Consider the following 26,590-nt stretch of genomic DNA (forward strand, 5'->3'; position numbering starts at 1 on the left):
TCCAGAATGGAAAGCAGCTAGGTATCTTCAGGTCCTAATATTGTGGATTTGGTGCTTCTTTGTATTACATTGATAGCAATTTACTTGAATGGCCCCAAGTAATGATATACTGCTTCCAAAATGGCTATTGCAGGAAAGATGTATGGCTGGAAACAATTTGGCTTTGCTCTTAAATGGGATGATCACAGTGAGATAATCCCGTTCAGGGTGCCGTTGTATGAAAACATTTGTCAACTATTCACAGGATTAGTTTTTCATGAGACAATACAATTAACCATAGAGGGTAACAATCCTTCACTGTGCAGTAAAGTTGGGAAGTAGAAACCATGTATGGATTTAAGTGTATTTGTTACTATTCAGACATTATTAAATCTAATACCACACCAGAGAATTTTAATGGGTCGCTTTATTGTATGGCAAGACCAATCAATCTAAATATTAGAAACTTTCAAAAAATCATAACTTGTTTTTTCTGCTTACAAAGCGAGATGAGGGCTTGTTTTTTGCGAGAGGAGTTGTATTTTTCAACCGTACCATTTGATGTACCAACTAATTGATTAGAAAACTTAGAAAAACTTCTAAATGAAGTGAAATAGAAAAAAAATAAAATTCCACCATCTTTGGGAGGGTCTTGTTTCTATGTCGTACACATTGCGGCACAAATGACATGACTATATTTTGAGGGACACGATGAATACAATGATACCAAATTTATATAGTTTTTTTTTTACTTTACTGTACTACTCTTAAAAAATAAATTATCTTTGGAAAAAAATAAAATTATTTCCTGCCACCATTTTTTGACCACCGTAACTTTCTACATCAATATATTTGTGTGAGAGCTCGCTTTTTTGCTTATTGTTTTCTGTTTATTACATTTTTTCTTGGAGATGATATGAACAAAAATGTGCAATTCTGGCATTTTTTTTAACACTGTTCAATGTGGAAGATAAATAATTTGTTACTCTGATAGATTGGATTTTTATGCACAGTGATTCCAAATATGCTTTTATTTAAATTTTTTAATTATTTATATGAGAAAAGAGGGAGGGTTTTAGACTTTTACTTCCTTATCTTTTTCCAATAATTAAAAAACTTTTTTTAAATTAATTTATACATTTTTTCAGTCCCCATCGGGGACTTGAACTTGTGATTGTTTGATCGCGCTTACCGTAGAATGTAATACCATATTATTACATTATAATGCATTTTAACAGGAAGTCTATGAAGGCCTTCATAGGCATTTATTCATGACAGCCCTAAGGGCCTTCAGAGGCTCCCAGCTGCCATGGCAACCACATAGTGCTCTGCAATCACATCGCAAGGGGGCCAAAGTTTTGATCGGACAGCAAAATTACGAAACAGAGACTCTCATACTTCGGCCACGTAATGCGAACTAATTCAATAGAAACATTGATAATGCTTGGAATGGTCAGCGGCAAAAGAAGAGTTGGAGGCAAAGAATGACTTGATACTATCCAAGCCAACACCAACATGGAAATGATCAAACTGCAAGAAGCAGTGCGAAACAGAACTGCGGGGAGAGGGCTGATCTATAAAGTGTCCATGAGTTGGCCCGACTAAACGGATAAAGATAGATGGATAGATGGATAGATAGATAGATAGATAGATAGATATGAGATAGATAGATATGAGATAGATAGATAGATAGATAGATAGTAGAGATGAGCAAATAGGGCGTTTTTGCACTCGAGCACCGCTTTTTCCGAGTAACTGACTACTCAGACAAAAAGATTCGTGGGGCGCCGGGGGTGAGCAGGGGGTTGCAGAGGGGAGTGGGGGGGAGAGAGAGCTCCCCCCTGTTCCCCACTGCTACCCCGCGCTCCACCACGCCGCCCCCACATCTTTTCGTCCGAGTAGTCAGTTACTCGGAAAAAGTGGTGCTCGAGTGCAAAAACGCCCTAAACAAGTACGTTCGTTCATCTCTAATAGATACATAAATATGACATAGATGAATAGATAGATAAATAGATATGAGATAGATATGAAATAGATAGATAGAAGATAGATAGATATAAAATAGATAGATAGATAGATAGATAGATAGATAGATAGATAGATAGATAGATAGATAGATAGATAGAGGAGAGACAGATAGATAGATAGATAGATAGATAGATAGATAGATAGATAGATAGATAGATAGATAGATAGATATGAGATAGATAGATAGATATGAGATAGATAGATAGATAGATAGATAGATAGATAGATAGATATGAGATAGATAGAGAGATAGATAGATAGATAGATAGATAGATAGATAGATAGATAGATAGATAGATAGATAGATAGATAGATAGATATAGAGAGATATGATATAGATGACTGCAATATGTAATAATACAACGTTGTCCTTCAGTTTCTGGAATTGCATGATACATTTGTTACAGTTTGTAAACTAGATTTTAGACACATGCTAATTATAAATATAATGATTTAGATTCAGCCTCTTTCTAAATTGTCAGCATGATTCCCAGAAAATTATTTTCCACTGAGAAAAAAAATAGAAAAATATTGCCTGTGTGATTGTGAAAGTACAAAACGGAACATGCAGGTCTGCAAACTGTTATTTTACACAGGACACAAAGGTGCAGAAAAGTAGATTGTATAATAAGCATGGACTATTTTGTGCAGATGTACTCTCAGGAGCACCTGGTAATAGAGATGAGCGAACATACTCGTCCGAGCTTGATACTTGTTCGAGTATTAGTGTGTTCGAGATGCTCGTTACTCGTAACGAGTACCACGCGATGTTCGAGTTACTTTCATTTTCTTCCCTGAGAAATTTGCGCGCTTTTCTGGCCAATAGAAAGACAGGGAAGGCATTACAACTTCCCCCTGCAACGTTCAAGCCCTACACCACCCCCCTGCAGTGAGTGGCTGGCGAGATTAGGTGTCACCCGAGTATTAAAATCCGCGGCTCGCCACAGGTGCGTTCTCACTTAGCTGAGGGAAAGTGCTGTTGATGCCGGGGCTGCTATAGGGAGAGTGTTAGGAGTGATTTTAGGCTTCAAGAACCCCAACGGTCCTTCTTCTCCATATGCGCTCAATGGGGCCGGTGGCAGCAGCGCCGACCCCATTGAGAACATATAGAAGAGAAATCATTCTTCTCTGCCACAGCTGTAACAGCTGTGGCAGAGAAGAACGATGTTAGCCCATTAAATTCAATGGAGCCAGCAATACAGCCGACTCCATTGAAAGCAATGGGCTGCCGACGATCGCGGGATGAATTGTCGGGAAGGGCTTAAATATATAAGCCCTTCCCTGCAATTCATCCTGCGATCGTCGGCAGCCCATTGCTTTCAATGGAGTCGGCTGTATTGCTGGCTCCATTGAATTCAATGGGATAACATCGTTCTTCTCTGCCACAGCTGTTACTGCTGCGGCAGAGAAGAACGATCTTTATGCTGACAGTGGGGGTGGGGCCCACTCTTGCCGCTATTGTGGCTTAATAGTGGGACCTGTGAACTTGAGATGCAGCCCAACATGTAGCCCCTCGCCTGCCCTATCCGTTGCTGTGTCGTTCCCATCACTTTCTTGAATTGCCCCGATTTTCACAAATGAAAACCTTAGCAAGCATCGGCGATATACAAAAATGCTCGGGTCGCCCATTGACTTCAATGGGGTTCGTTACTCGAAACGAACCCTCGAGCATTGCGGAAATTTTGTCCCGAGTAACGAGCACCCGAGCATTTTGGTGCTCGCTCATCTCTACCGGGTAACCTTCACCCATAACACAGGCAATTTCCCCAAAACAGAAAAATATTAATTTATTCTTTCCCAGGTGGCTAATAACACATTATTCTGAAACTAGTGATTACCTAATCTTGTTAAATAAAGTAATACATAAAGTACATGTATGTTAATATTGTTCTCTAATCACATATGTATAAAACTTATGGCAAAAAGTTGCTGCTGTCTTTAGGATGTTATTCGGTGTGTGATATTGTGAATAATACTCTTTTAGAACCTCTTTTGTTGGTAGGGAACTATTTTCGATGAGAGTCGTCCTGGGCTAATAGCTATTCCATTTAGTATACATAAGTATCATATAATTATACTGCATTACCGTAATCATGTATGTTATTGAGAGTAAGAGCCGTTTAGAATAAATATTTCCTGGGAACAGTTAGCAGTCATAAAATGATGTGCAGCAAACATGAAAAGAAAAATAGAAGGTAGTGGATAAAGTTAGATATCAAGAAAAAGAGAAAATAAACTGAATGAGTCCCAGCTCACTCGAACAGATTTGAATTGCAGATTCCGCAATTGTGATCCGCGCGGAAGATCCATGGTAAAACGTGAAGGCATGCTTTTTTCAGATTTTACTTCACACTTGCGGGTACGAATTGCATATTCTGCAATCAAAAGAAAAATCACAGCAGACGGCCTCAATAGATGTCTATGGATGCAAGCAATCTGCAGCTCTTACGCAATTAACATTGTATATGAGCGGCGGAAACGCTCGCAACTTGATAGGAGAATAGATAGAAAAGCCAGAAAGGAGGGGAGAGAGAGATTTTTTTTCCCCCTCAGATGATACGCTGTGCATACACATACATCCATGCGGAAAAACACGATCTTCTGCGATCCTTTGCAAGTATTTTCCACGAAGGATCGCAGGTCTTCCGCTGTAAAAATCCTTATGCGGAATCTAAACCATTTGTGTGAGCCTGGCCCTTATCAGATTGACTAAAGTATAAAAAGTCAACGTCAAGAGCAATACAATCAAAAGTTCTTACAGTTACAATGAGTAACATAAGTAACATAATCAGGGTCACATACAGGAAGAGTAGGCTTATACATTTATATACAGGAAGAATAGGCTTATTTGGGGGGGGGGGGCACCCTCTGAGGCAGAAATTTACATATGAACATGCAGATAAACGTATGTTAATACTGAAGGAGTGGGACTATTATCACCCCTGTGCTTTCACACAGGAGCAATAGTCATTCAATGTATGGAGGTAGAGTGCATCGGTGGTCTCTTCTGGCCACCCGCCTCCATTCACTTGTGAACAGGCAGTCATTCAACGATGAATGACTGCCTGTTTACATTGAGCGATAACACACTCCCTTCCATAAAGCAGAAACAAAGCAATAGGGATACTGAGCAGCATCTCGATTAGTACCCCATCGGATCCCATGTTTACGTGGGAGAGATTTCACTTAAAATTGATCATTTAAGCGATTTTTCCGCCAATAGTTGTCCCATGTAAAGTCATCGCAAGAGGTGGGCACTCAGGGAGGGACAATGAAGTTTACATTAGGTATAAAGAATAACAGCAGCTACAGTAGTATGCAACATTTTTTTTTGTGTTGAAAACATGGTGTGTGGCTTTGAACATGTACTCCCTGCAACTGTGTATGTCAACAGTTGCTCATATTCCTCAGTAGATGTGTCTTGTCTTGGATATTGTGGCAGTATTCAATTCTGGTGAATAGTTGTTTATAGCAATATGCTTTCCAACTAAATATGGTGGACATTTTAAATTAACCTGCGAACTTGAATAGAGAAGTACTCTTGTGCATAGTGTATGGATAATCATAAGTAAATGTAATGCAGAGCTGTTATAATCAGCAATAATGCTCATGCTTTCTATCTGCTAGTTTGTTGTTGGAGCAGATACTATGCAACTGTCTCACAGCTAATCTTTTATGTGGGCCAGTTGACTAATCTGCAGCAGCTCAGGCTGGTTTGGATAGGATTTCCCAATTCAGTAGCCTCTATTTAAGTATTCTTAGCTTTTGCAATGTGTTGCTGGTTATAGTGTAAACTATGTGACTGTAACTCCGATATTTTCTTGTATGCTTCTACTATCTTTTTTTTTTAGTCTAGCTTTGTGTCTTATCAGTATAGTTTTGTTCTTGTGATTATTTCTATTCTAGTCCTTACTTTTTAGCAATGGAGTTTTTTTTATTTTGCTTTCCTTGTTGGCATCTTTGTCTTGTTTTTCCATTTAGCTCAGACTTTGTTTGGTTTACATGTTTCTAGGTTTTATTTCCCTCTCATTGTTATTTAGAGTCAGTGCTTTTTCCATTAAATATATCATTAGAGGCATTATGGGGCAGTGGTGTCTGGTGATAGGGTCAGCATCAGGGACAAATTAGAGAAAGACTTAGGAAAAGCTAGAGTTAGGATCAGTTATTATCAGTCTGTTATCTGTTCACCATCATTATCTGCTCCATTTATCTGATAAAAAGTACCGTCATCCAGCTTCTCCATTATCTCACTTTCATCGCCACCATCCGTTTGTCCCATTATCCAACAACCATCACCATTCTTGCATTTTTGTTATCTACTAGTGTTGATACATGCTTTATATTAATGCTCATTCAACCGTTACATAATTTGGCCCTACCATATGTCTTGGCAGTATCTGTATACTGGCAAACACCACTAGTATCCATTGAAGGCAATTGCTGTAGGTGAAATCCATTTCTGTTCTCTTGTGAACAGCCAGCATCATGATCAATACTATGGAATCTCTGAAACCTAGATGTAGCATACTTAATGAGTGGAGTCCAAAGCACCAGGCAGTCTGTGCCTACAGACACCTGAAATATAAATTCTGTACTGAACGCATTGTAAATGTACAATGCTACCTGGAGTCATTGGAATGCATGAGTACCTGTAATAAAAATGCATCTTCAGAGGACTTGTAAGGCTTAGTTCAGTGAAAATCCACATAAATGAAGCAAAGTGCAATAATCAAATGAGACGTTACATTCTTCAGTCTATTTTGCAAGTTATAGTCACTAGATTGCTGGAGATGGTTCATTGACTCAGGGAGTTATTCGATTGTCAGATTAGAGTCAGGAGTAATATTTTTTTCTCAAAATTGAGGAAAATTGTCTTCCATCTCATGGGGCTTTTTGCTTCCCTCTGGATCAACTTTACAAGAAAATAGATTGGACTGGATGGATGTTTTTTCAGCCTTACAAACTATGTTTCTAATATTTGGCAACAACAGCAGAAGCTATTGCCAAAATCCTAGAGAGATTGGAATCTTTGACTATATCACCTGAGGTGAGATTTGGAGGCAGCTGTATGGTGAGCTGTTGCTTCTTCTCATTATCTAGACCCTCGGAACTCATTGACAGAAAAATGCCAGCACTAATTTATTTTGTTATGAACTAACTGATTATCCTTGGTGAAAAATGGGCTATTGCATAAAGGCCCTCTTACACACAGGGATAATCTTTCAAATGACTGAAATATTTACTGATCTATTTGCATAACGTGTTAATGGCCATTAAGACTTTATCGCCTTCATTTGCATGTAAAAGGGCCTGTATGAGCTGTTTGCAGAGCCCAGTGTGTGTTTAAACACACGTCCAGCTATGCAAACAGCTGCATTGGTCTCCTCATGGCTGTCACCAGGTTGCATTGTCCTCTCTTGAATAGTGTAAACATGCGACAGGGAGAACATTGTGCAGTCTATTGAAAGATAAATGTGTTTTCTTTATTTTTCAGTAGCCAAATGATGGATTTTAACCTAATCTAAAAATCATGGTTCAAACTAAAAGTCCACGATGCCATGTTTGCATTGCTCATTTTCAGCCATTTGAATGAATTTTGAGCGATAATTGTTGTATGTAAAAGGGCCTTTAGTCATTGCAACCTCAAGGGTAAATCTTTTGTTCACAATTGGAACAATAGAGCAGACTTACTAATGATCTACTAGTTAGACAATGTAAACTTAAGCCCCTTTTACACAGAACAATTAGCGTGCAAATCACTCATTAGATTGATTGGTTTGTACAATAATTGTGTAGTGAAGGACCCAACAGTGATAAATTGTTGATTTGATCTTGCATGTAAACCATAAATTATTGTTGGTCTGACTCTGCATCATTCAGTTTAAACAGACAGTTGTTCATCTATGGAGGCAGACGGGTAAGAACGATTTCCAGCGCCCACTCTGTCTCAATTCACTGAGCGATAATCCTCTTGTGTAATCTCTAGGTCAGTCATGTAAAAATGGCTTTAGACCAGGCAGTGTGAAAATGTGTCAAATTTATCACAGTAGTTCATGCTGGATTATAAATAAATAAAACACTTTTGTCTAAGTTCATACCATCTATTGGCTGGTTAAGTTTGCAGCAAATGTTTGGCACAATTTGAGTGCAGATTGCCGCCCTTAGGGCTCATTCACGTGGGCGCATCGGCGACCGTGTTACTGCAGCCAGCAGACGGACGTACCTGAAGACGGCCGTCTCTCTGCAGCGCCGGGAGGAAGAACATGTGACCGGCTCCATTGCCGGTCATGTGTTCTATGATCAGCGCTGGAGAAAGACAGCCATCTTCAGGTACGGCCGTCTTCTAACTGACAGTCACACGGGCGCCTTTCCCACTAAAGGCCTTTTACACGCAAAGATAATCTTTCAAAGGCTTGGAAGATTTAAAGGTGTAGCAAACCATTTGCATAAAGTGTTAATAGCCATTAACACTTCATCATCTTCATTTACATGTAAAAGGACCTCCAGGATTTGTTTGCAGAGCCCAGTTTGTGTTTAAGCACATGCCCAGCTGCGCAAACAGCTGCCAACACATTCCTTTGTTCTCCTCGAGGCTATGTAAACATGCCGCAAGGAGAACATCCTGCAGTCTATTGAAAGATGAGAAAAACACATTCAAATGGAATATATTTGCTCAGTCTTTCAGTGGCCGAACGATGGATTTTATGTGAACTAAAATCCATCATTCAAAAGAAAAGTGCATCTCATCTTCAGGCCATACTCACACAAGCGTTTTTATGCAGCTAATTTAACCGCAATAAATCGCGACCATGTAAAGCATTGGATTCCAATGCATTCATTCACATGGCCAATTATGCCGCCCAAAAATGCCCAGCTGGCAAAGATAGGAAATCGGCAGAAAAATACACTGGACAATATTTGGACGCGGCTGGAAAAGATAGGTCATGCCCTATTTTTTGGCTACGATCAGCCGGCAACTCCCATAGAAGCTGGGAGCTGCCGGCAAAGAGATGGTTAGAGAGTTTAGCAGTGGTTACCGCTGCTAAACTATGTCAGCTGGCTCTATTGAGCCAGTTGAAGAACTTATGCCAGCCAAAGGAATTCCGGGCTGTGGCGTTGATAGGCCGCGCACGGCCATAAAAATGAGTGAGAAAACAGAAGGTTTAGTCTCAACTTGGTCACGGCTTTTTCTCATTCGTGTGATTTTCGTCCGCATGCAGGTGGGTGAAAATCGCAACGTTCATGTGAAAGAGGCCTCATGTTGTAGGAATTATGTCTCCAGTTTGCTGTGGGCAAAGCAGCATAGTTCTTACTGGATTCATCTTCATTAGCTGCTTTACTAGGTGTTGTGTGTATGCATGGTCACAGCATGTATAGAGCAAATAATGAAAGTATATTACAAGATTGATGAGGCGCACACAGGCTATTGGAAGAGCAAAAGTTGTTTGAAAAGGTGCTTTTTTTTTAATACATGTTCATCGTAGATTAGTACATCTAATGTATTAGTGTGATGAAATCTGAAAACCAGTTTGCACATCAGCAGGACGGTGAAGAGATTCTGCAGAGAATCAACACTCCTGTATATATTTTGTGATGACTCTGGAACTTGTCATTGGGTGTAATACACTATTTATCACATAGTACTCATAGTTTTCTTCACTATCCAAAAAAACTTAAAGGATAGTGGATCAGTCGAAAATATCTAGGCCTTTGTGTTTTGTATGTGTAAAAATATTTGCATCCTTCCTATTGATGATCATTAAACTCATGCTAATCAAGGTCTCATACACATGAGTGTAATTGAAATATGTATAGCACAGATCATTGATGTTAATGAGAATCTGTCAGCTAGAACATGCTGTCCAAACCACAGGTAGCAGGTTATGGTGGAGGAGGAGCCGAGCAGATTGGTATATAGTTAAATGGGAAAAGATTCAGTATAAGTTGTATTATATTCATTTATATCTCTGCTCATCCTGAACTTCGAGGTCCATTGGGCGGTCCTATCAGTGATTGACAGCTATTTCTCTATGCACATGTACCGCCCATTGGACCTCTTAACTCAGAATGAGCAGAGATATAATTAAATAAAAAACAATTATACTGCACCTTGTCCCACAGAACTATTCATCAGGCTGCTCAGCTCCACCTGCTCTATAACATGATGCCAGAAGTATGGACAGCATGTTTAAGCTGATAGGTTCTATTTATTGCATTTTAATTGGACCATGAATACCACTGTATCAAAATATGGTGGCATATGCAGAGTGTATTGAGTCCACAAAGCAAATTACAACATGTAGATCACATACAAGGGGTGGACAAAAATATGGAAACACCATACAAAATTACATGCCTTAAAATTACAAGGGATTATAAATCATATTTCAATAAGACATGTAGAGACCAATTTTAAGTGGAGCTAATATGACACAGATGCTGCTGAACAGAAGTGAACATCTGTTCCAGCAACAAGGGTTTGAGAGACTCAGCTGCTGTTACCAGCTGGTTCCCAAAACCAACCAGAGCAGGGCAAGAGGTGAAGTAAACATAAATTTGGTGGGAAAGCTCTCAGCTAAGCAGGGGTCAAAAGGGCAGCTCAGTGCTAATGATTAAAATCCCATACGGTGTTTCCATATTTTTGTCCATCTCCTATATATTGGACTGAGTTCTCCAACAGGAAATCGAACCATCATATGCAATTTCATCCATAAATAGGCAGCGCACAATATGGTTTCACATTATGCACATGTGCATGAGGCCTCAGAGGGTTTAGCAAAGTGTTACTCTACTAAGCATATTATGCTATTGGAATGTGTTGCAGGTTGGACATTGGAATGAATATGAACGTTTTGTTCCTGCTCCTGATCAACAACCTACAAATGACTCGTCCTCCGTGGAAAATAAAACTATTGTCGTTACAACAATTTTGGTAAGATTACATTATGGTGTAAATTGGTAAATATTTGATTTTTTCTGCTAGTATTTCTTTAGATGGAATAACTACAGTGCAACAATATCTGTATTACAGAATGAACGTTTTTTGTATAACTGCAAAAAAAGTAATACAATATCCCCTTTCTTCTCCTTCTTCCCCTTCTAATTCTAGTATATTGAAAACAAATATGATAAATGGTGAATGATATAATAATAGCGTTTATATAGCACCAACATATTCCGCAGCAATTTACAAATCAGAGGGAACATGGACAAAATCAGACATTACAGCACAAAACTAATCGACAATGTGAACAATAGGAACAATGGATGGACTGCACTAAATGTGGCCAATGGTTGTTAGGAGCGAGGATCCTGCAAGAGATACTTGTTCTGTATAATGGTCTGGCTATCTTTTCTATAAATGGAGTACTAGACATAAACTTATACGAGCCAGTCACTGGCCAGTATCAAGGTGTTTGGAGGATGGGGGATGCAGGGGGAGGAAGGGGGGTCAGGCTTCAAAGGGGCATTATAGGTAGGTCTCCATAAGGGCAAAGTCAGATGAGCGTTTTTTTGCGCGCATTAAAAAAAGTGCATTTGATAGAATCCCCACCTGCTGAAAGGGCTGTATCTGATTGACTGAGCGCTCAGCCAATCACGGGGAGCTCTCAGCTATTCATTGAATGACAGCTGAGTTCTGCATGTGATTGATCACAGCACTTAGCCAATCACAGGCAGCACCTGGCCATTCATAGAATTCAATGAACAAACAGGGATGATTTTCAGGGAGGGGCTTATATTTCAAGCCCTACCCTGAAAATCCCTGCAGGGGTTGCCGGAATCCTATTGCGTTCAATGCGGCCGCTGGCAAGAAGCTGTGGCCCCATTGAAAGCACTGCTGCACGGACCTGCATTCAGTGTGTTTGTGCACGTATATGGGTGCGTAGTTTTGTGCGCACCTATATACGGCACACGCACACGCTCGTGTGAATGCACCCTAAGGGCGGCTTCACACCAGCGTGTTTTTGTGCGTGCACCTCAGCCAATCACATTCAGCTCTTTCAGCAGGTGGGGATTTTAACCCCCTGCTGCTGATAGATCAGCACCACAGAGCAGGGGACAGCGGCTGTGCCCTGGCAGCTGAAGGGGGAGGTAAGTGTGTTTTTGTTTTTTAAACCACTTTTACTTGATTTTCAGTGAAGGGCTAATATTTAAAGCCCTTCCCTGAAATCAATTGCCGGCCACAGAATCCTCTACCACAGCTGACATGTGTGACAGCTGCGGTAGAGAATTGAAGAATTCCTCTGCTGCATCTGTCACAGATGTGGCAGATGTAGCAGCAGGGATTTCCTTATACTAGTGGGGATGAAGGAAACATCTGCCGCATGCAGCAGATGTGTTCTTCATCCCCGCGGGGGTCACGGCAGCGGCGGACAGGTAAGTATATTTTTAACTTTTTTCTATCAGGAAAGGGCTTATATGTAAAGCCCTTCCCTGAAAAAGAATGCAGGGGGCCAGCAGACCATTGTTTTTAATAGAGCCGCCGACAGCAGCCACGGCTCCATTGAAAACAATGCACGGACCTGCATTCACGCTTGTTTTTGCACGTACATGGGTGCGCACTTATGTACACACCTATGTACACACAAAAACACGCTCATGTGAAGCCACTCTAAGAGAGAGCAGCAAGGAAGGAGGTGTTAGACTGTTGAATGCATGTTTTTGTAGAAACCAGCAAGCTAAGAGATTTTGTGATGACGCCATCATAAATGGGGGTGGAGGGGGAAATTAGGCCGCTTTTACATGGGCGACAAAATCGCTGTGCAACAGTGCTACAAATCGCATGTATATGAAGCCTATGCTTTCCAATGGGTTCCTTCACATTAGCGATGTTTTGTAGGCTGCTTCATTGTGGGGGGAAAAATCGCAGCATGCTGAATATTGCCGCGATTTGCAATGTTTTGTAGCCCATGTGTTCCTATGGAGCCTTCCTTAGGGCCCGCCATGCGGTTTTCGTGCGGTGCGATGCAACTTTCACAGCAGGAAGTCCTACTGTTTCCTGTAAAAGAAGCCATAGCTGCATTTAAAAAAAAACAAAACAATACATTACCTAACAGATTTTTTTAAATCTCTCAATCCATACAAAATGAAAAATCAAGCAACTTTACAATATGTCTTGATTAAAAATTTCCTACCGTTTTATCTCTACAGGTCAAATTAGATTATTCATCTCCATGGTAACAGACAGCAAGCAAATTCTGTGTAGCAAAATATTGCAGTCATCTTTCCTTTTATTGGTCCTTATTTCTGCCTAGTCTGCCATATGAATGTTAGCACAAAGTAGAAAACAAATGAAAGAAAGATTGAGACCGCCAGACTACAAAATTACAAAAGACAGAATTTGTTTGTTGTCTGTTACCATGGAAACATTTTTGTTTCTACAGCTCTTGTGCACACTTATTAAGAACTATTGGAAAGTTACTTCATTTTTCATATTAGACTTATTGTTCTCTAATTGGGCTGCAGGCATACGGTATAGCGATGGACTCGCTGATTTCAAGGGTTTGTCATGTACACTGATTGATTCAGCAATTTTGGGAAACCTACATTAGAGAGTGTGCAGCACAAGTAGAAAGGAGTCTGGTCTGGCTCAGGAATATTAATAAATTCACTGCTGTTTCGTGCTTCTCCCTGGTCACTGCTACTGATTAGACAAAAGAAAATGTAAAAATTCCTGCGCTCCCGGTGATAAAGTAAATGAAATAAGTCATAAAAAGGAGAAAAAAAACTGGTTACTTACATGAGTGAGGAGACTGTAATAACCAGCAGATCTGCTCTGTATCCAGGTTCACTTGTACGAAATGTCAATGAGATGTGGAAGTAATTTTAAGTATCCTTTATTCCATAGAACACGTATATGAAGACATAGACAGGAATGACTTCTTAAAAAGCACTGCAACACATTTCAGAGGTCCAGCTTAGGCTCTTTTTTCAAGCAAGTACAAGGGGCCCACAGTCACAGCAGAGCTGCAGGGTCCTAGCAGACAATGATCAACTCTGTTAGTGACTATTGTCACTATAGGGGAATGTTTTCCTCTGTAACTGGGGCTCCTTTGAATGTGGCTCCTATGGATGCCCCAGCTACAGTGGGAAAGTGTAAAATTAAAAAAGAAAAAAAAACAATGTGAATGACCCCCCAGAGGTTTTATATAAAAATACATATATTATTATTAAGAAAATGACCCACCGCCAACCAAAACTGTTGCCATGTGCACCTTGTAAATAGACACTATGCAAATTATATATCAGAACATCCAAAACAAAATGAGGAACCCATCCCTGTACTTTATTTTAGTGGAAATATACTAATTTGAAAAATAAACAACTATAAATAAATAAAAATCCATTTTTTTCAGTATTTTACCCCTAAGGACTCAATCCGACGGGTGTTTTAACATGCTAATTTTTTGTGCGCAGAACACAAACGCACAAAAATTTGCCTGACCAAAGCAGCAGGCACGCAGAAAAAAAACGCACTTGGCTGCGTTTTTGCACACTAAGTGTGCTGCCCGCTTTCCCCTGCTGCGGCTGTGACAGCTGCAGCGGGGGATTCCTTGGATGTGAAACCTCTGGATGCTGTCACATCCAGGGGTTTCACCTTTGGTCAATGGGGCTGGCGGCAGCAGTAGCGCAAGCCTTATTGACATACAGAGAACATTGCGCTCCTCTGCCACAGCTGTGACAGCTGTGGCAGAGGTTTTTCTTCATCTCTGTGGGGTGTCTCCATGTCACTAAACACTGTGACAGCATTGCACGTGCACCTAAAAAGATAGGACATATGTGTGCACTGTTTTGAAAAAGCGCTGCCTCTGATTGGCTGAGCATTGTGACCAATAAGAGGCAGCGCTCAGCTGTCATTCAATGATTGTCTCTGATTGGTCACAGCGCTCAGCCAATCAGAGGCAGCGCTTTCTGGAATCGGGGATTTTTCAATCCCGGCCAGCAGAATACAGATGAGGACTGCCGGGGACGGGAAGAAGAGCTTCTCAGCACTTTTAGGTGGTTGAATTTTTTTTTTAACTGCTAGGGATGATTTTCAGGGTAGGGCTTATATTTCAAGCCCCCCCCCTAAAGTCATTGCTGTGGGGGTTGCCTTCATCCCATTGCTTTCAATGGGGCGGCAGCAGTGCAGGCCCCATTGACAGCAATGGAATAGCATCGGGGGTTCTCTGCCACACCTGCTCCAGTGAAGGGCAAAGTTTTATGCGCAAACTTTGCCCGTTCACGCATTTTCGCATAAGCGAGGAGCGTATTTTTTTCGTGCACATAGGCACGCAAAAAAACACGCTCATCTGAATGAGGCCTTAAGGGGAATTCCCATCTCAGTAAATCATGACTGAGATGAGAATACCTACCTTTAAATCACAGGTGTTGGTGGTCAGGAATATGGAACAACACAGCACAACAAGCTATGCTACTGCAGTAACATGACAGTTGCAGAAACAGAACAGCTCACTGTGCTACACTGTTTATGTAATTCCCATTCCTTTTATCAGAGTTATGGAAACAGCATAAAATAGCTAACTCGGGTGTCTTCGTAATTGTGCCCATCTCTCACAGCGACCATAGCCTCGCGTGGTACAGAGTGTTAAGGCAGCAGAAATGCAGTCCTAAGCTCTTGCTCACGACCTGAAGGTTACGGGTTCAATCCCCGTCTCAAGGTTGACTCAGCCTTCCATCCTTCAGAGATCGGTAAAAGGAGTACCCAGCTTGCTGGGGGCTAAAGGATGACTGGGGAAGGCAATGGCAAACCACGCACAAAAAACAGTCTGCCGCTGTGACGTCACCCTGGGAGTCAGTCATACCTCGAGGGGTGCTTGCACCAGGGGACTTTACATTTACCTCACTGTGGCATACAAACTGAATTGCGAATATCCCTTTAAGTTAATAATACAGCTATTTATCCGTATGTTTGACTAAAAAAATATCATCCAGTGGATTCTTATATAAATTGGGATGCTATAGACACTAAGGTTCGATATCTACCCATTATTTAAAGTCATGTAGGTCATTCTTTCAGACAAATTAGCCTTGAAGCCTTAGCTTTTATGTGAAAATTATTCAAATAATTCATTTCTTCGACTTTCATGTTTGGGTTAGTAATGTTGCAAATTAGTGTACTACTCAGATAAAAATAATAGGAACGAGGACATGATGAAAAATAAGCAGTTTGTGCCCTTTATCTGTGCTAAGAAAGATCACTCCACTCAGGTATAGACTTATCTAATGATGGTAAGAGTCAGACGTAATCTCCTTTCATCTGCAGAGCATTAACAATAATATAATAGAGCTTCTTTTTCAGTAATGTGCAGTTAAATATGCTTGATCCATAATTTGTTTCATTAAAGGAAAATCCATATGTCATGAAAAAGAAAAACTACGAGCAGCTGGATGGCAACGATAAGTATGAAGGCTACTGCGTGGACCTGGCGAGTGAGATTGCAAAACATGTCGGGATAAAATACAAACTCTCCATTGTCGAAGATGGCAAATATGGAGCTCGGGACCCAGAAACTAAGATTTGGAATGGAATGGTCGGTGAGCTTGTATATGGGGTATGTATTCACAGCTTTTATTAACATTACAGGAATCGTGAGATTTAGTAAATACTGAAGGGTATAATGTAAAAAAGTCCTAAGTCTTCATAGAGGAATTTTCAAAATTAGAATTATATACTAGTTTTAGTAGTTCGTCTTATGCACTGTATCCAAAGACCAACCACTTAGAAAAGCAATGAAGAGGGTCCAAAATAGTCCAAAGCAATGAAAAGGGTCCAACATGGTCCAAAGCAATAAAAAGGGTGCAACATGGTCCAAAGCAATGAAAAGGGTCCAACATGGTCCAAAGCAATGAAAAGGGTCCAACATGGTCCAAAGCAATGAAGAGGGTCCAACATGAGGGATTGGCACAGTTGCTAGGAGGCTCTTTGGTATAAACCTTACCAAGGACAACATCTGCATTGGGTTTTTATGTTCTGCTTGTGTTAGTGTGGCTTTCCTTCTATGCTCCCAAAACCTACCGAGGTTCACTACCTGTAAAATTGATCAAAAGTATATATTTAAGATAAGGGCTTTAAATTGTGAATGATGACAGAATATATCGTTGCTACATAAGCAATAGGAAATATGTATACATATACAATACTGCGTAAAAGTTTTAGGCAGGTGTGGAAAAAAATGCCGCAAAGTAAGAATGCTTTCAAAAATAGAAATGTTAATACAGATAGTCCCCTACTTGTGAAGGTCCTGCAGTATGACGTAATACTATGGCATTACATCATACTCTACAGCGATCGGACAGGCATTCTATCAAGCCATGCTACAGGCACGGCTTGATAGGCACTTGGCATAGGCAGCCCTGAGGTGTTTCAGAAGGACCTTGGCTGCCATGGTAACCCGTGATCATACCACGGAGCGGAAGGGTGGGACCCCTGAATGTCAGGTACCTGCTTACAGCCAACGCCCGCCCACAACAGCTCTGATAAGCCGCGCCGCTCATCAGAGCTGGAGCTGTTGCAGTTGGGCGTTGGCTGTAAGAAATAGCCGGCACCCCTGTTGTATGGAGCGGGATCAGCTTGCGATCTCCATCCATACAAACATTTGCTTGGACATACGAACATAAGGACTTACGTATAGGTTCCTGGAACGATACATGTTCTTAAGTAGTGGACTATCTGTAGTTAATTTTTTGTCAATTAGTAAAATGCAATGAGAATGAACAAAAAGAGAATTGTAAATGAAATCAATATTTGGTGTGAACACTCTTTGCCTTCAAGACACCATCGATTCTTCTAGGTACACTTGCAGACAGTTTTTGAAGGAACTTGGCAAGTAGATATTTCCAGACAACTTGGAGAAGTAAACATAATTATAGGCTGTACTGTACAGCATCAGCCTATAATTATGCACAGAGCAGGCTACACACTTGTTTTTGTGCTTGGGCTTTGTAGAAATGAGCATAGCCATAGCAGTGCCTGCTTGTAGTGCCAATCAGCAGGTGGACAGCAGGGAATGTTGATCTTGTTCGCACGCCTGTTGTCTGAATACAGTTCCCTTTTTGATACAGTCTGGGCAGTCGGTAACTCACTAGAAAACATTGCAGCAATATCCATATGGACTTGTTTTTCTGTTAGCGATTCCAGGGAATGTTTGATTCTTTAAGCAGTGTGTGGGGTAGAGAAGAAAATGAGTCATGTTTTATGTAACAGAATGCAATGTTTCTTAAAGGACATCTTCATAGGCTGCAATCTGAGGAGGCAATGCATGCTTCATTCCCGCCTAGAAATAGTTCACCTGCACTTATCTTTAGGCTGCCTGCAGACGAGCGGGTCGGATCTGGCAGCGAGAATTCTCGCCGTGGGACCCGACCCGAGAGCCTGCAGGGACGAGCGCGTACTCACCCGCGCCTGGCGGCCCTGTCTCTTTCATGTGCCGGCTGCGGCGCAGCCGGCGCATGCGCAGACCGGAGCCGGCGGCCGGGTGAGTGCGAGCCCCGCACAAAAATAGGACATGCCACGGTTTGTTTGCCGCGCGAGATTTCACCCGGCCAAACCGCGGCCGTCTGCATAGGAGTGCGTATTGTAATGCACTCCTATGCAAACTTTCAGTGGCGGAAATCCCGCAGGAAATACCGCCGCGGGATTTCCGCGCGTGTGCAGGCAGCCTTAGGGTGGCTTCACACCAGTTTATGTGCAAACAAGTTTGTCTCAGCGCAGAGTATTTCTGCATGAACAAGGTTTGGAGAGGACTATAATCAGTGTGTGGAACGCGTGGCTGCACATTCTACTGTAATGTAAGGGCCAGTTTACACGTGTGTGTGTAACATACCCTTTCAATGGAATTGAATGGCTATTAAAGCATAATAAGGGTCAGTTGTGTTCTTCTTTTTCTGCATTTTGTGCAGTAATGGATAGATGTATATGAGATAGATAGATAGATAGATAGATAGATAGATAGATAGATAGATAGATAGATAGATAGATAGATATGAGATATACAGATATAGATATGAGATAGATAGATACTATGTAGAGTAAAATACGAGATACATGCACAAAAAATGAACGCTCATTCCACAAAAATAATTTGCTCATGCACACACAAATACGCATACACTCATGTGAAGCTGACCAAACCTAACATTAAGGGTGCATTCACACGAGCATGTGCGTGTGTCGTACATAGGTGCATACAAAACCACGCACCCACGTATGTGCACAAACACGTGTGAATACAGGTCGGTGCAGCATTGCTTTCAATGGGGCCACAACTGCTGCCGGCAGCCCCATTGAAAGCAATGCACTGCCTGCAACCACTGCATTGATTTTCGGAGAAGGGTTTTAAATATAAGCCCTTCCCTGAAAATCATCCCTGTTTGTGTAAAAAAAATAAAATTATATATATATATATATATATATATATATATATATATATATATATATATATATACATATACTCACCTCTCCGCCGCTGCCGTGTAAATACTTCCCATGGGGATTTCCCTTGTCACTAAACACTGTAACAGCACTGTCACAGTGATCAGTGCCAAGGAGACTCCCCGCGGAGAGTAAAGAATCCCCTGCCTCAGCTGTCACAGAGGATCGCGATGTTCTCCCATTACTTTCAATGGGACCAGCGCTTCTGCAGTCCCATTGAAAGCACTGGGCTGCTGGCAACCCCTGCAGGGATTTTCAGGGAAAGGGCTTTAAATTTAAGCCTTCCCTGAAAATCATCCATAGAATGTGTTAAAAATAAAGAAAAATTATACTCATCTCTCCTCAGCTGCCGTGGCTCAGGCGCATCCAGCCTGTCTTCATTGAATGACAGCTGAGTGTAGCCTGTGATCGGCTGAGTGCTCAGCCAATCAGATACAGCTCTTTCAGCAAACAGGGATTTAAAATCCCCGCCTGCCAAAAGAGCTTCAGAGCGGTGCAGGGAAAAGACAGGCTGAACGCGCCTGAGCCCTGGCAGCTGACGAGAGGTGAGTATAATTTTTTTTAAACACATTCTATAGAGGATTTTCAGGGGAGGGCTTATATTTAAAGCCCTTCCCCGAAAATCCCTGCAGTGCTTGCCAGCAGCCCATTGCTTTCAATGGGACTGCAGAAGCGCCGGTCCCATTGAAAGAAATAGGAGAACATTGTGATCCTCTGTGACAGCTGTAGCAGGGGAATCTTTACTCCCGGCCAGGAGTGCCCTTGTTACTGAACACTGTAACAGTCCTGTCACAGTGTTCAGTGACAAGAAGACTCCCCACTGGGGAATATTGACATGCACCACGGACCTATGCTGCACACATGTCTTGCAGGTACATGCGTTTGCACGCCTGTAAAACACGGACATGTGACTACACCATAGGGAAGCAATAGTTTTAATAGACGCGTGCTTTTGTGCGCACAATTGTACGCACATAAACACGCTTGTCTTAATCCACCCTCCGGTTGTATTCACATGGGCGATTTTCCCATGCAAGTCCTGTCCGATCCTATGATGGGCAGAACTCCCACAGCAAAAGTACCCATTCATTTGAATGGGTTCATTCACACAAGCAATTTTTTTCTTGGACCTGAGTTAGGCCAGCTTTACACAGGCACATACGCAAAAACGCTCAAATAAGTGCACTGCTTGTGCGCCATGAGCGTCACATTTCCACGTGCCTTTATACTTATATTACTGTATATTTTGCACTTGCAGGTCCAGTTTGCATAGGCACAGGACACAACACCGCCTTGATTTTAAAGGCTAATTAGTCTAATGAGTTATTTTTCCTGTGCAGCGTATTGCAAAATTACACAGGTATTGAGTGCGTATTTGTGCACCTTCCGCAGACTGCTATAGGGATCTTTCATGTACAAATGCGCACAAAAATAGAGAATGTTGCGCTCCTTTTTGCTTGCGCAAAACAGAGTAACGAGAATGAACCCCTTGAAATCAAAGGGTTCAATTCTCTGCATATTGGGCATGCAAAAATGTGCTCAAATACGGTTGTCTGAAGCCGCCCTCATAACGTATAATGGTCAGGGTGCGATTACACTCATTCATTCTCTCGTTTGCCCCTTCTCACTAAACTGCATGATCTGTAGTATTATCACAGCTGGACCAAGAACTGACTTACAGAGAACACAACCTTTTAGTTAAACAGTAAATTAATTTTTGCTTGAAATTGCCTTTTAGTCCTTCAGAGGTCACATATTATCCACGGGACTCCATTGATCCATTGAAAAGTCAATAAATATTGACTGGACTTGTGTGTTTAAAGAACTGGCATCGTATTCAGTCTTATGAAAGAAAACCATTGATTTATTTTTCTAAAGGAAAATCTGCATGTGTAATGCGGCTGAGTGCACTGTTATCTCAGCCCTGCTTTATTTGGAATGGCCTGCTGTCTTATTACTCCCAGTAATACTCATTTAAAAAGCTTTTTCAAATAATCAATCATTTTACCAAATTTACCGGTGGAAACGCCAATATTAAGACAATTTAAAGCAGTAGGAATGAAGCTAGATAGATTCTTAGATTGACATTTTCAGTACTTGAATGGCTTTTCTTCATATTGTATAGGCTTTCCAATAAGTTCAAGCAAGTTCTTATGTTAGTTTCTAAAATTTGTCATACTGTGTAAGGTTCAAGGAACTTTATCAAGGTAATGCATTAAAAACAAAGCTGGTATATTTTGCAGTTAATTTGATATAATTTCCTGTTTAGGAGAAAAAAACGTGTTTCTGCGCTTAAAATAAAGCCAGTCTGACAATCAGGCTTCTAGCAATCAGCTCTAATAATGGGGAAATTGCAAGCAATATTGTACATTCCAGCTATTCAAAGACAAAAGCCATCCATGTAATGCATTAACAAGCTGGGACTGACCATCTAGAATGGCTTGTCACTATTAGGGCTCAGTCACACGGGTGCCGATGCACCGGTGTTCCTGCATGATAAGACACCGCACTGCAGGTGCGGACGACCCTCCGCACTGCCGGAAGAAAGAACACATGACTGGCTCCATTGCCGGTCATGTGTTCTTTCTTCCGGCGGTGCGGAGAGTCGTCCACACCTGCAGTGCGGCCGTTTTCTTTGTGCAGTAACACGGGTGCATCGGCGCCCGTGTGACTGAGCCCTTAGTCCCGTATCTACATCCGCTATCTGGGAATGGGCTGCCTGAGGCAACTCTTTAAAGTCCACACCTGCTAACAGGGAATAAGCTGTCTGAGACAACTCTTTAAATTCACATCCACTAACAGGGAATAATCTGTTTGAGACAACTCTTTAAAGCCCACTTCCGGTAACAGGGAATAAGCTGTCTGAGACACCTTTTTAAAGGGAACCTGTCATCAGTTTCTCTCCACCTAAACCACCTATGCCATTAAAACAACACCGCGATGCACCTTTTCACAGTTCTTTTCTTAGACATCTTAGGCAAAGCATACTGTACAATGAGAGGTTGTATTTTTCTTGGGCTGGACCATCTCTGCTAGGTGGGTTGGACTGTCTTTGCTGGTCTGTGTATCTCCCAAAACATCACTCCTCTATGCTGCAGTGACGTGCAGATATTCTTCAAAAACTGATGACAGGTTCTCTTTAATATTACGTATTTGAATAGGTGCCCTTGGAGACCACATCTCTCTCACTCTCTCCTCCCCCCCCCCCCCCCGCCAACCCCTGCCACGCCCTGCTCACTCCCACCGGCCCCCCGAGCCTGCTCGGACAAGCAAGCAAGAACGATGATCGCTCGAGTAATTGCTTTATCCGAGCATGCTCGCTCATCTCTAATCATTAATCTAAGACACTACATACTGCTTTGATTGGCCATTGCTGCCCACATAGCAGTATGTAGTGTCTTAGACTACCAATGCATACTAATACACAGTGTGCATCAGGTAGTCAGAGGAGTGGTATGGCCATTTTTATTTATCCAGGACTGGAGGGTCACTTTAATCATTACCACTGAAAGTTTTTCAATAGGGATGTTTTGAAACATGACTTACTGGGGATTCTTAAGGACTAGAGTCAACTTGCTGATTGATGGAGTTCTGACTGCTGGGACCTAAAGGATCCAGATTTATTGCCCCTGACATGCCCCTGAAGTTTGACAGCAGTGGCTGCGCATGCACCCACCAATCTTTTTACTTCACTGGGAACTGCTAGAAATAGCTAAGTTCAAGCTCTCGGCAATCTCTGGTGGTGGTCCCATTGAAGGATATGTTAGAGCTGGAGATTGCTTGGCACTTGAACTCGGCTATCTCCAGCAGTTCCCATTGAAGTAAATGAGATGGTAGTGCGCATGCGCAGCCATTGCTGTCAAAACTTCGGGACATGCCAGGGGCAATATCTATGGATCGGTGGGGACAGGGAATAACTTGCTGAGATGAAACACTGCCACTCAGCATAAGCTAATGCATATTAATAACCTCAATAGTCAGTAGTGAGTCAGTATTTTTGCATCAGCCAAAAGCCAAAATGAGGAGTGGGTCCAAAATGGGAAACAGATGCAAATATTTACACCTTTTTCCTGCAGGTTTCACTCCAGGTTTTGGCTTCCAAATACCCATGCAAAAATACTAACCAAATATTGCTGTTTGAATTAGCCCTAATGTGAACGCATGCGCAAATTTTCATGTTGCAGTTCTTAGGGCTTGTTCACACAGGCATATACCTTTTTACACACGCTCAGCACAACACAATTGTACTTTGTGCGAGGCTTTTTTTGTGTGCGTATTGGCATGTGTTACTGTACTTTTTGTGCCTGTATGGAAAACGAACATACCCTGATGTAAATGTCCATAATGAGGTCTAGATGTGTTCTTTTTTTTTATGGGACGCATTGTGCACCTCCCATAGACTTGTAAGGAATGCACAAATGCGAACAAAAACTAAGCAGGTCCTATTTTTTTGGTGCGTAAGAAATATGCACGCAATAAAGGAAATGAGAACAAATCCATTGAAATCAATGTGTTCTATTCTCTGTGTATTGCGTGCGTAGATTCTCCACGCTCACAAATGCGCCCGTGTAAAGGAGCCTTTCGTTGCAGGATTTTGCTCAGTCTGTGACTCTTTATGGCTTCTTCTAAAGTCCATTGCTTTCTTTGGCTGCAATTACTGTCTGATTATAGCGCAGGTACATGTTGTTTAGAAAAACTGCACCAATTTCCGATAAATTCAGTGAAAATGACTTCTGATGACACAAAAGACATTTCCAGACAGCTGTGGTAAATATTTAAAGGAACACCATGTTTGGGAAAGACAATTTAGTCCTTATGCCTTCAGAGAAGAGCAATCCATCTTCTTCTAGAACACCTTGCACAGCGCTCGGCTGGGTTCGTCCTGCACTGGCCTCTGCAAGAAATATTTTTAAAATAATGACGATGAGTCTTGTTTAAAAATTGCTTACATTCTTTTTTTTTTTTCCCCGCCGTACATCATCCAAAGCGATTCACCTTAAAAGCTTAATGCTTGATGTTTCCTGAGTTATGGATTGTTAGCTGGTGTGAATGTCATCAAATAATAATGAATTCTGCACTTTAAAGAAACAAAACCAGCACTTTTCTTAAGATGCTTGCTACATGGGCAATTTTAAATGAATTCATGCTTGATTTATGATCACAATACAAAAGACACGGCGATCCAGCCCCGAACTGGGAACGCTTTACCATTCCTTCTTCTATAAAATAGGTTGTATAAATAATTTGTATTTATTGTATAACAGGAAATGTTGCTGTGTCCTTAAAAACTTGTCTCCGCTGTTAATTATTGAATATACTGTTAATATTAGTTGTTATTTATTTTCATTATTTTAATAGTCTTTTGTAAAATAGATTGTCAAAAAGTATGGAGTATCTAGAAGGAGTTGTTGGAGTCCAAAGAAACTCTATATGGGCGTTATAATGTTGATATTAGTGATTACAATATCAGAGCAAAAGAATAGTTTATTGTGGAAAACAGAACACTTGTAGGAAGGCTCTAGTACCCTGTTGTACCGCATCTAGCTTGGATACAAGATGTGATGTGGGTGGGCATGTAGGCTCTAGTACCCTGTTGTACCGCATCTAGCTTGGATACAAGATGTGATATGGGCAGGTACGGAGGCTCTAGTACCCTGTTGTACCGCATCTAGCTTGGATACAAGATGTGATATGGGCAGGCATGGAGGCTCTAGTACCCTGTTGTACCGCCTCTAGCTTGGATGCAAGATGTGATACGGATGGGCATGAAGGCTCTAGTATCCTGTTGTACCACATCTAGCTTGGATACAAGATCTGATGCGTGCAGGCATGGAGGCTTTACTACCCTGTTGTGCCGCCTCTAGCTTGGACACAAGATGTGACACAGATGAGCGTGGAGGCATATAGGTTCTGTATGGTATCCTGCAGCATATCGCTCCACATTTACTGTAACTGGGCTTCTAGATCATGCATACTCGCAGGCTTTTGAAGTTGGCACCCTAAATGGTTCCATACACATTCTATTGATGATAAATCTGGCAAACGGGCAGGATACAGCAGTGTGACAATGTTGTTTGGACATTCCTGTGACCCCCTTGTGTGTGCGGCCGAGCATTATCCTGCTGGAAGCTACCATGAGAGGAACACATGTGGCTGCAGGATGTCCTGAGCATATCGCTGAGCTGTGATTGTTCCTCATACCACTACTAAGTTTGACTGACTTGTATGTGATGGCCCTCGAAGACCATCACACCAGCAGTGAAGGCAGTGTGCCGCTTCAAAGCAAAGGCAGGATTGGGGCACTCACCCCTAGGTCTCCTTCAGCCAAGCACGTGGAAATGCTTTAGGCAAACACGGGGATCTTTAACGATGGTGCCACCTGTCTCTGGATGGCAGACAACAAACAGTTGGAGCTGCTTGTGCTTGTTGGACGGTCAGACGTTCCTCACTACTGATGGTCCTGAGTCCAGTCGCCTTGTGTACATGCCCTGACACAGCCACTAGTCCAAACACCTACTCACAATCAGGTCAGAAAGGCCCAGGTGGCGGACAATTCATCCAAACAACCATCAGCTCCCCACATTCTAATAAAGCGTCCCTCTCAAGCCCTGCTAACCGGGCAAATTTTCTTTGATTGCATTGTAAAGGCAGGTCTACTGGTCAACAAGCTCTACAAGCGAAAGAAGAGGTCACTGCACACAAGGAGCCTCCGAGAGCCTCTTATAGGACAAGGGGGGAACCACTTTTAGGGCCTCAGGTGAACAAGACTGTTCATCTAATCCCCACAACTCTCATCATTTGTATATCTGCCTGAGATGGAACTGCGGGACGAGTTTTGCAGCAAAACAACAACTCCATCTAGGGGCGGGATTTCTTTTTGGCAAACAGTATATGTTATAATGATATCTGTGGCTAGTACAAACAATAATTAGATTTTAAGAAAAGAATATTTAAACTGGTCCTCACATCTCAACAACCTATAAGTCAGAGTTGAAAGCTACTAATAAAAGAAGCGGATTTCATTCAGATAGAACAAGTCTGTCCCTGTATTACATAGCCGTTGACTTGAATGGCCAGAACGTCATGATACATTTCTCCTGCAGTGGTGCTGCGGGTGTAATGTATGGCTAGCACCCGGTTCAGTTGGTT

General features: G+C 41.7%; 1 protein-coding gene across 1 annotated transcript in view; it reads left to right on the forward strand.

Moving 5' to 3' along the window:
• The window catches only part of GRIA3 (glutamate ionotropic receptor AMPA type subunit 3), a 333,892-nt gene that overhangs the window by 275,211 nt on the left and 32,091 nt on the right, over positions 1-26,590 (forward strand). The window contains exons 9-10 of the mRNA XM_066579868.1: positions 10,832-10,939; positions 16,356-16,562. Coding sequence (XP_066435965.1) covers positions 10,832-10,939; positions 16,356-16,562 — 315 coding nt within the window. The remainder of the gene's footprint in view (positions 1-10,831; positions 10,940-16,355; positions 16,563-26,590) is intronic.

This window comes from Eleutherodactylus coqui, chromosome 10, assembly GCF_035609145.1.
Source record: "Eleutherodactylus coqui strain aEleCoq1 chromosome 10, aEleCoq1.hap1, whole genome shotgun sequence".
Lineage (NCBI taxonomy): Eukaryota > Metazoa > Chordata > Amphibia > Anura > Eleutherodactylidae > Eleutherodactylus > Eleutherodactylus coqui.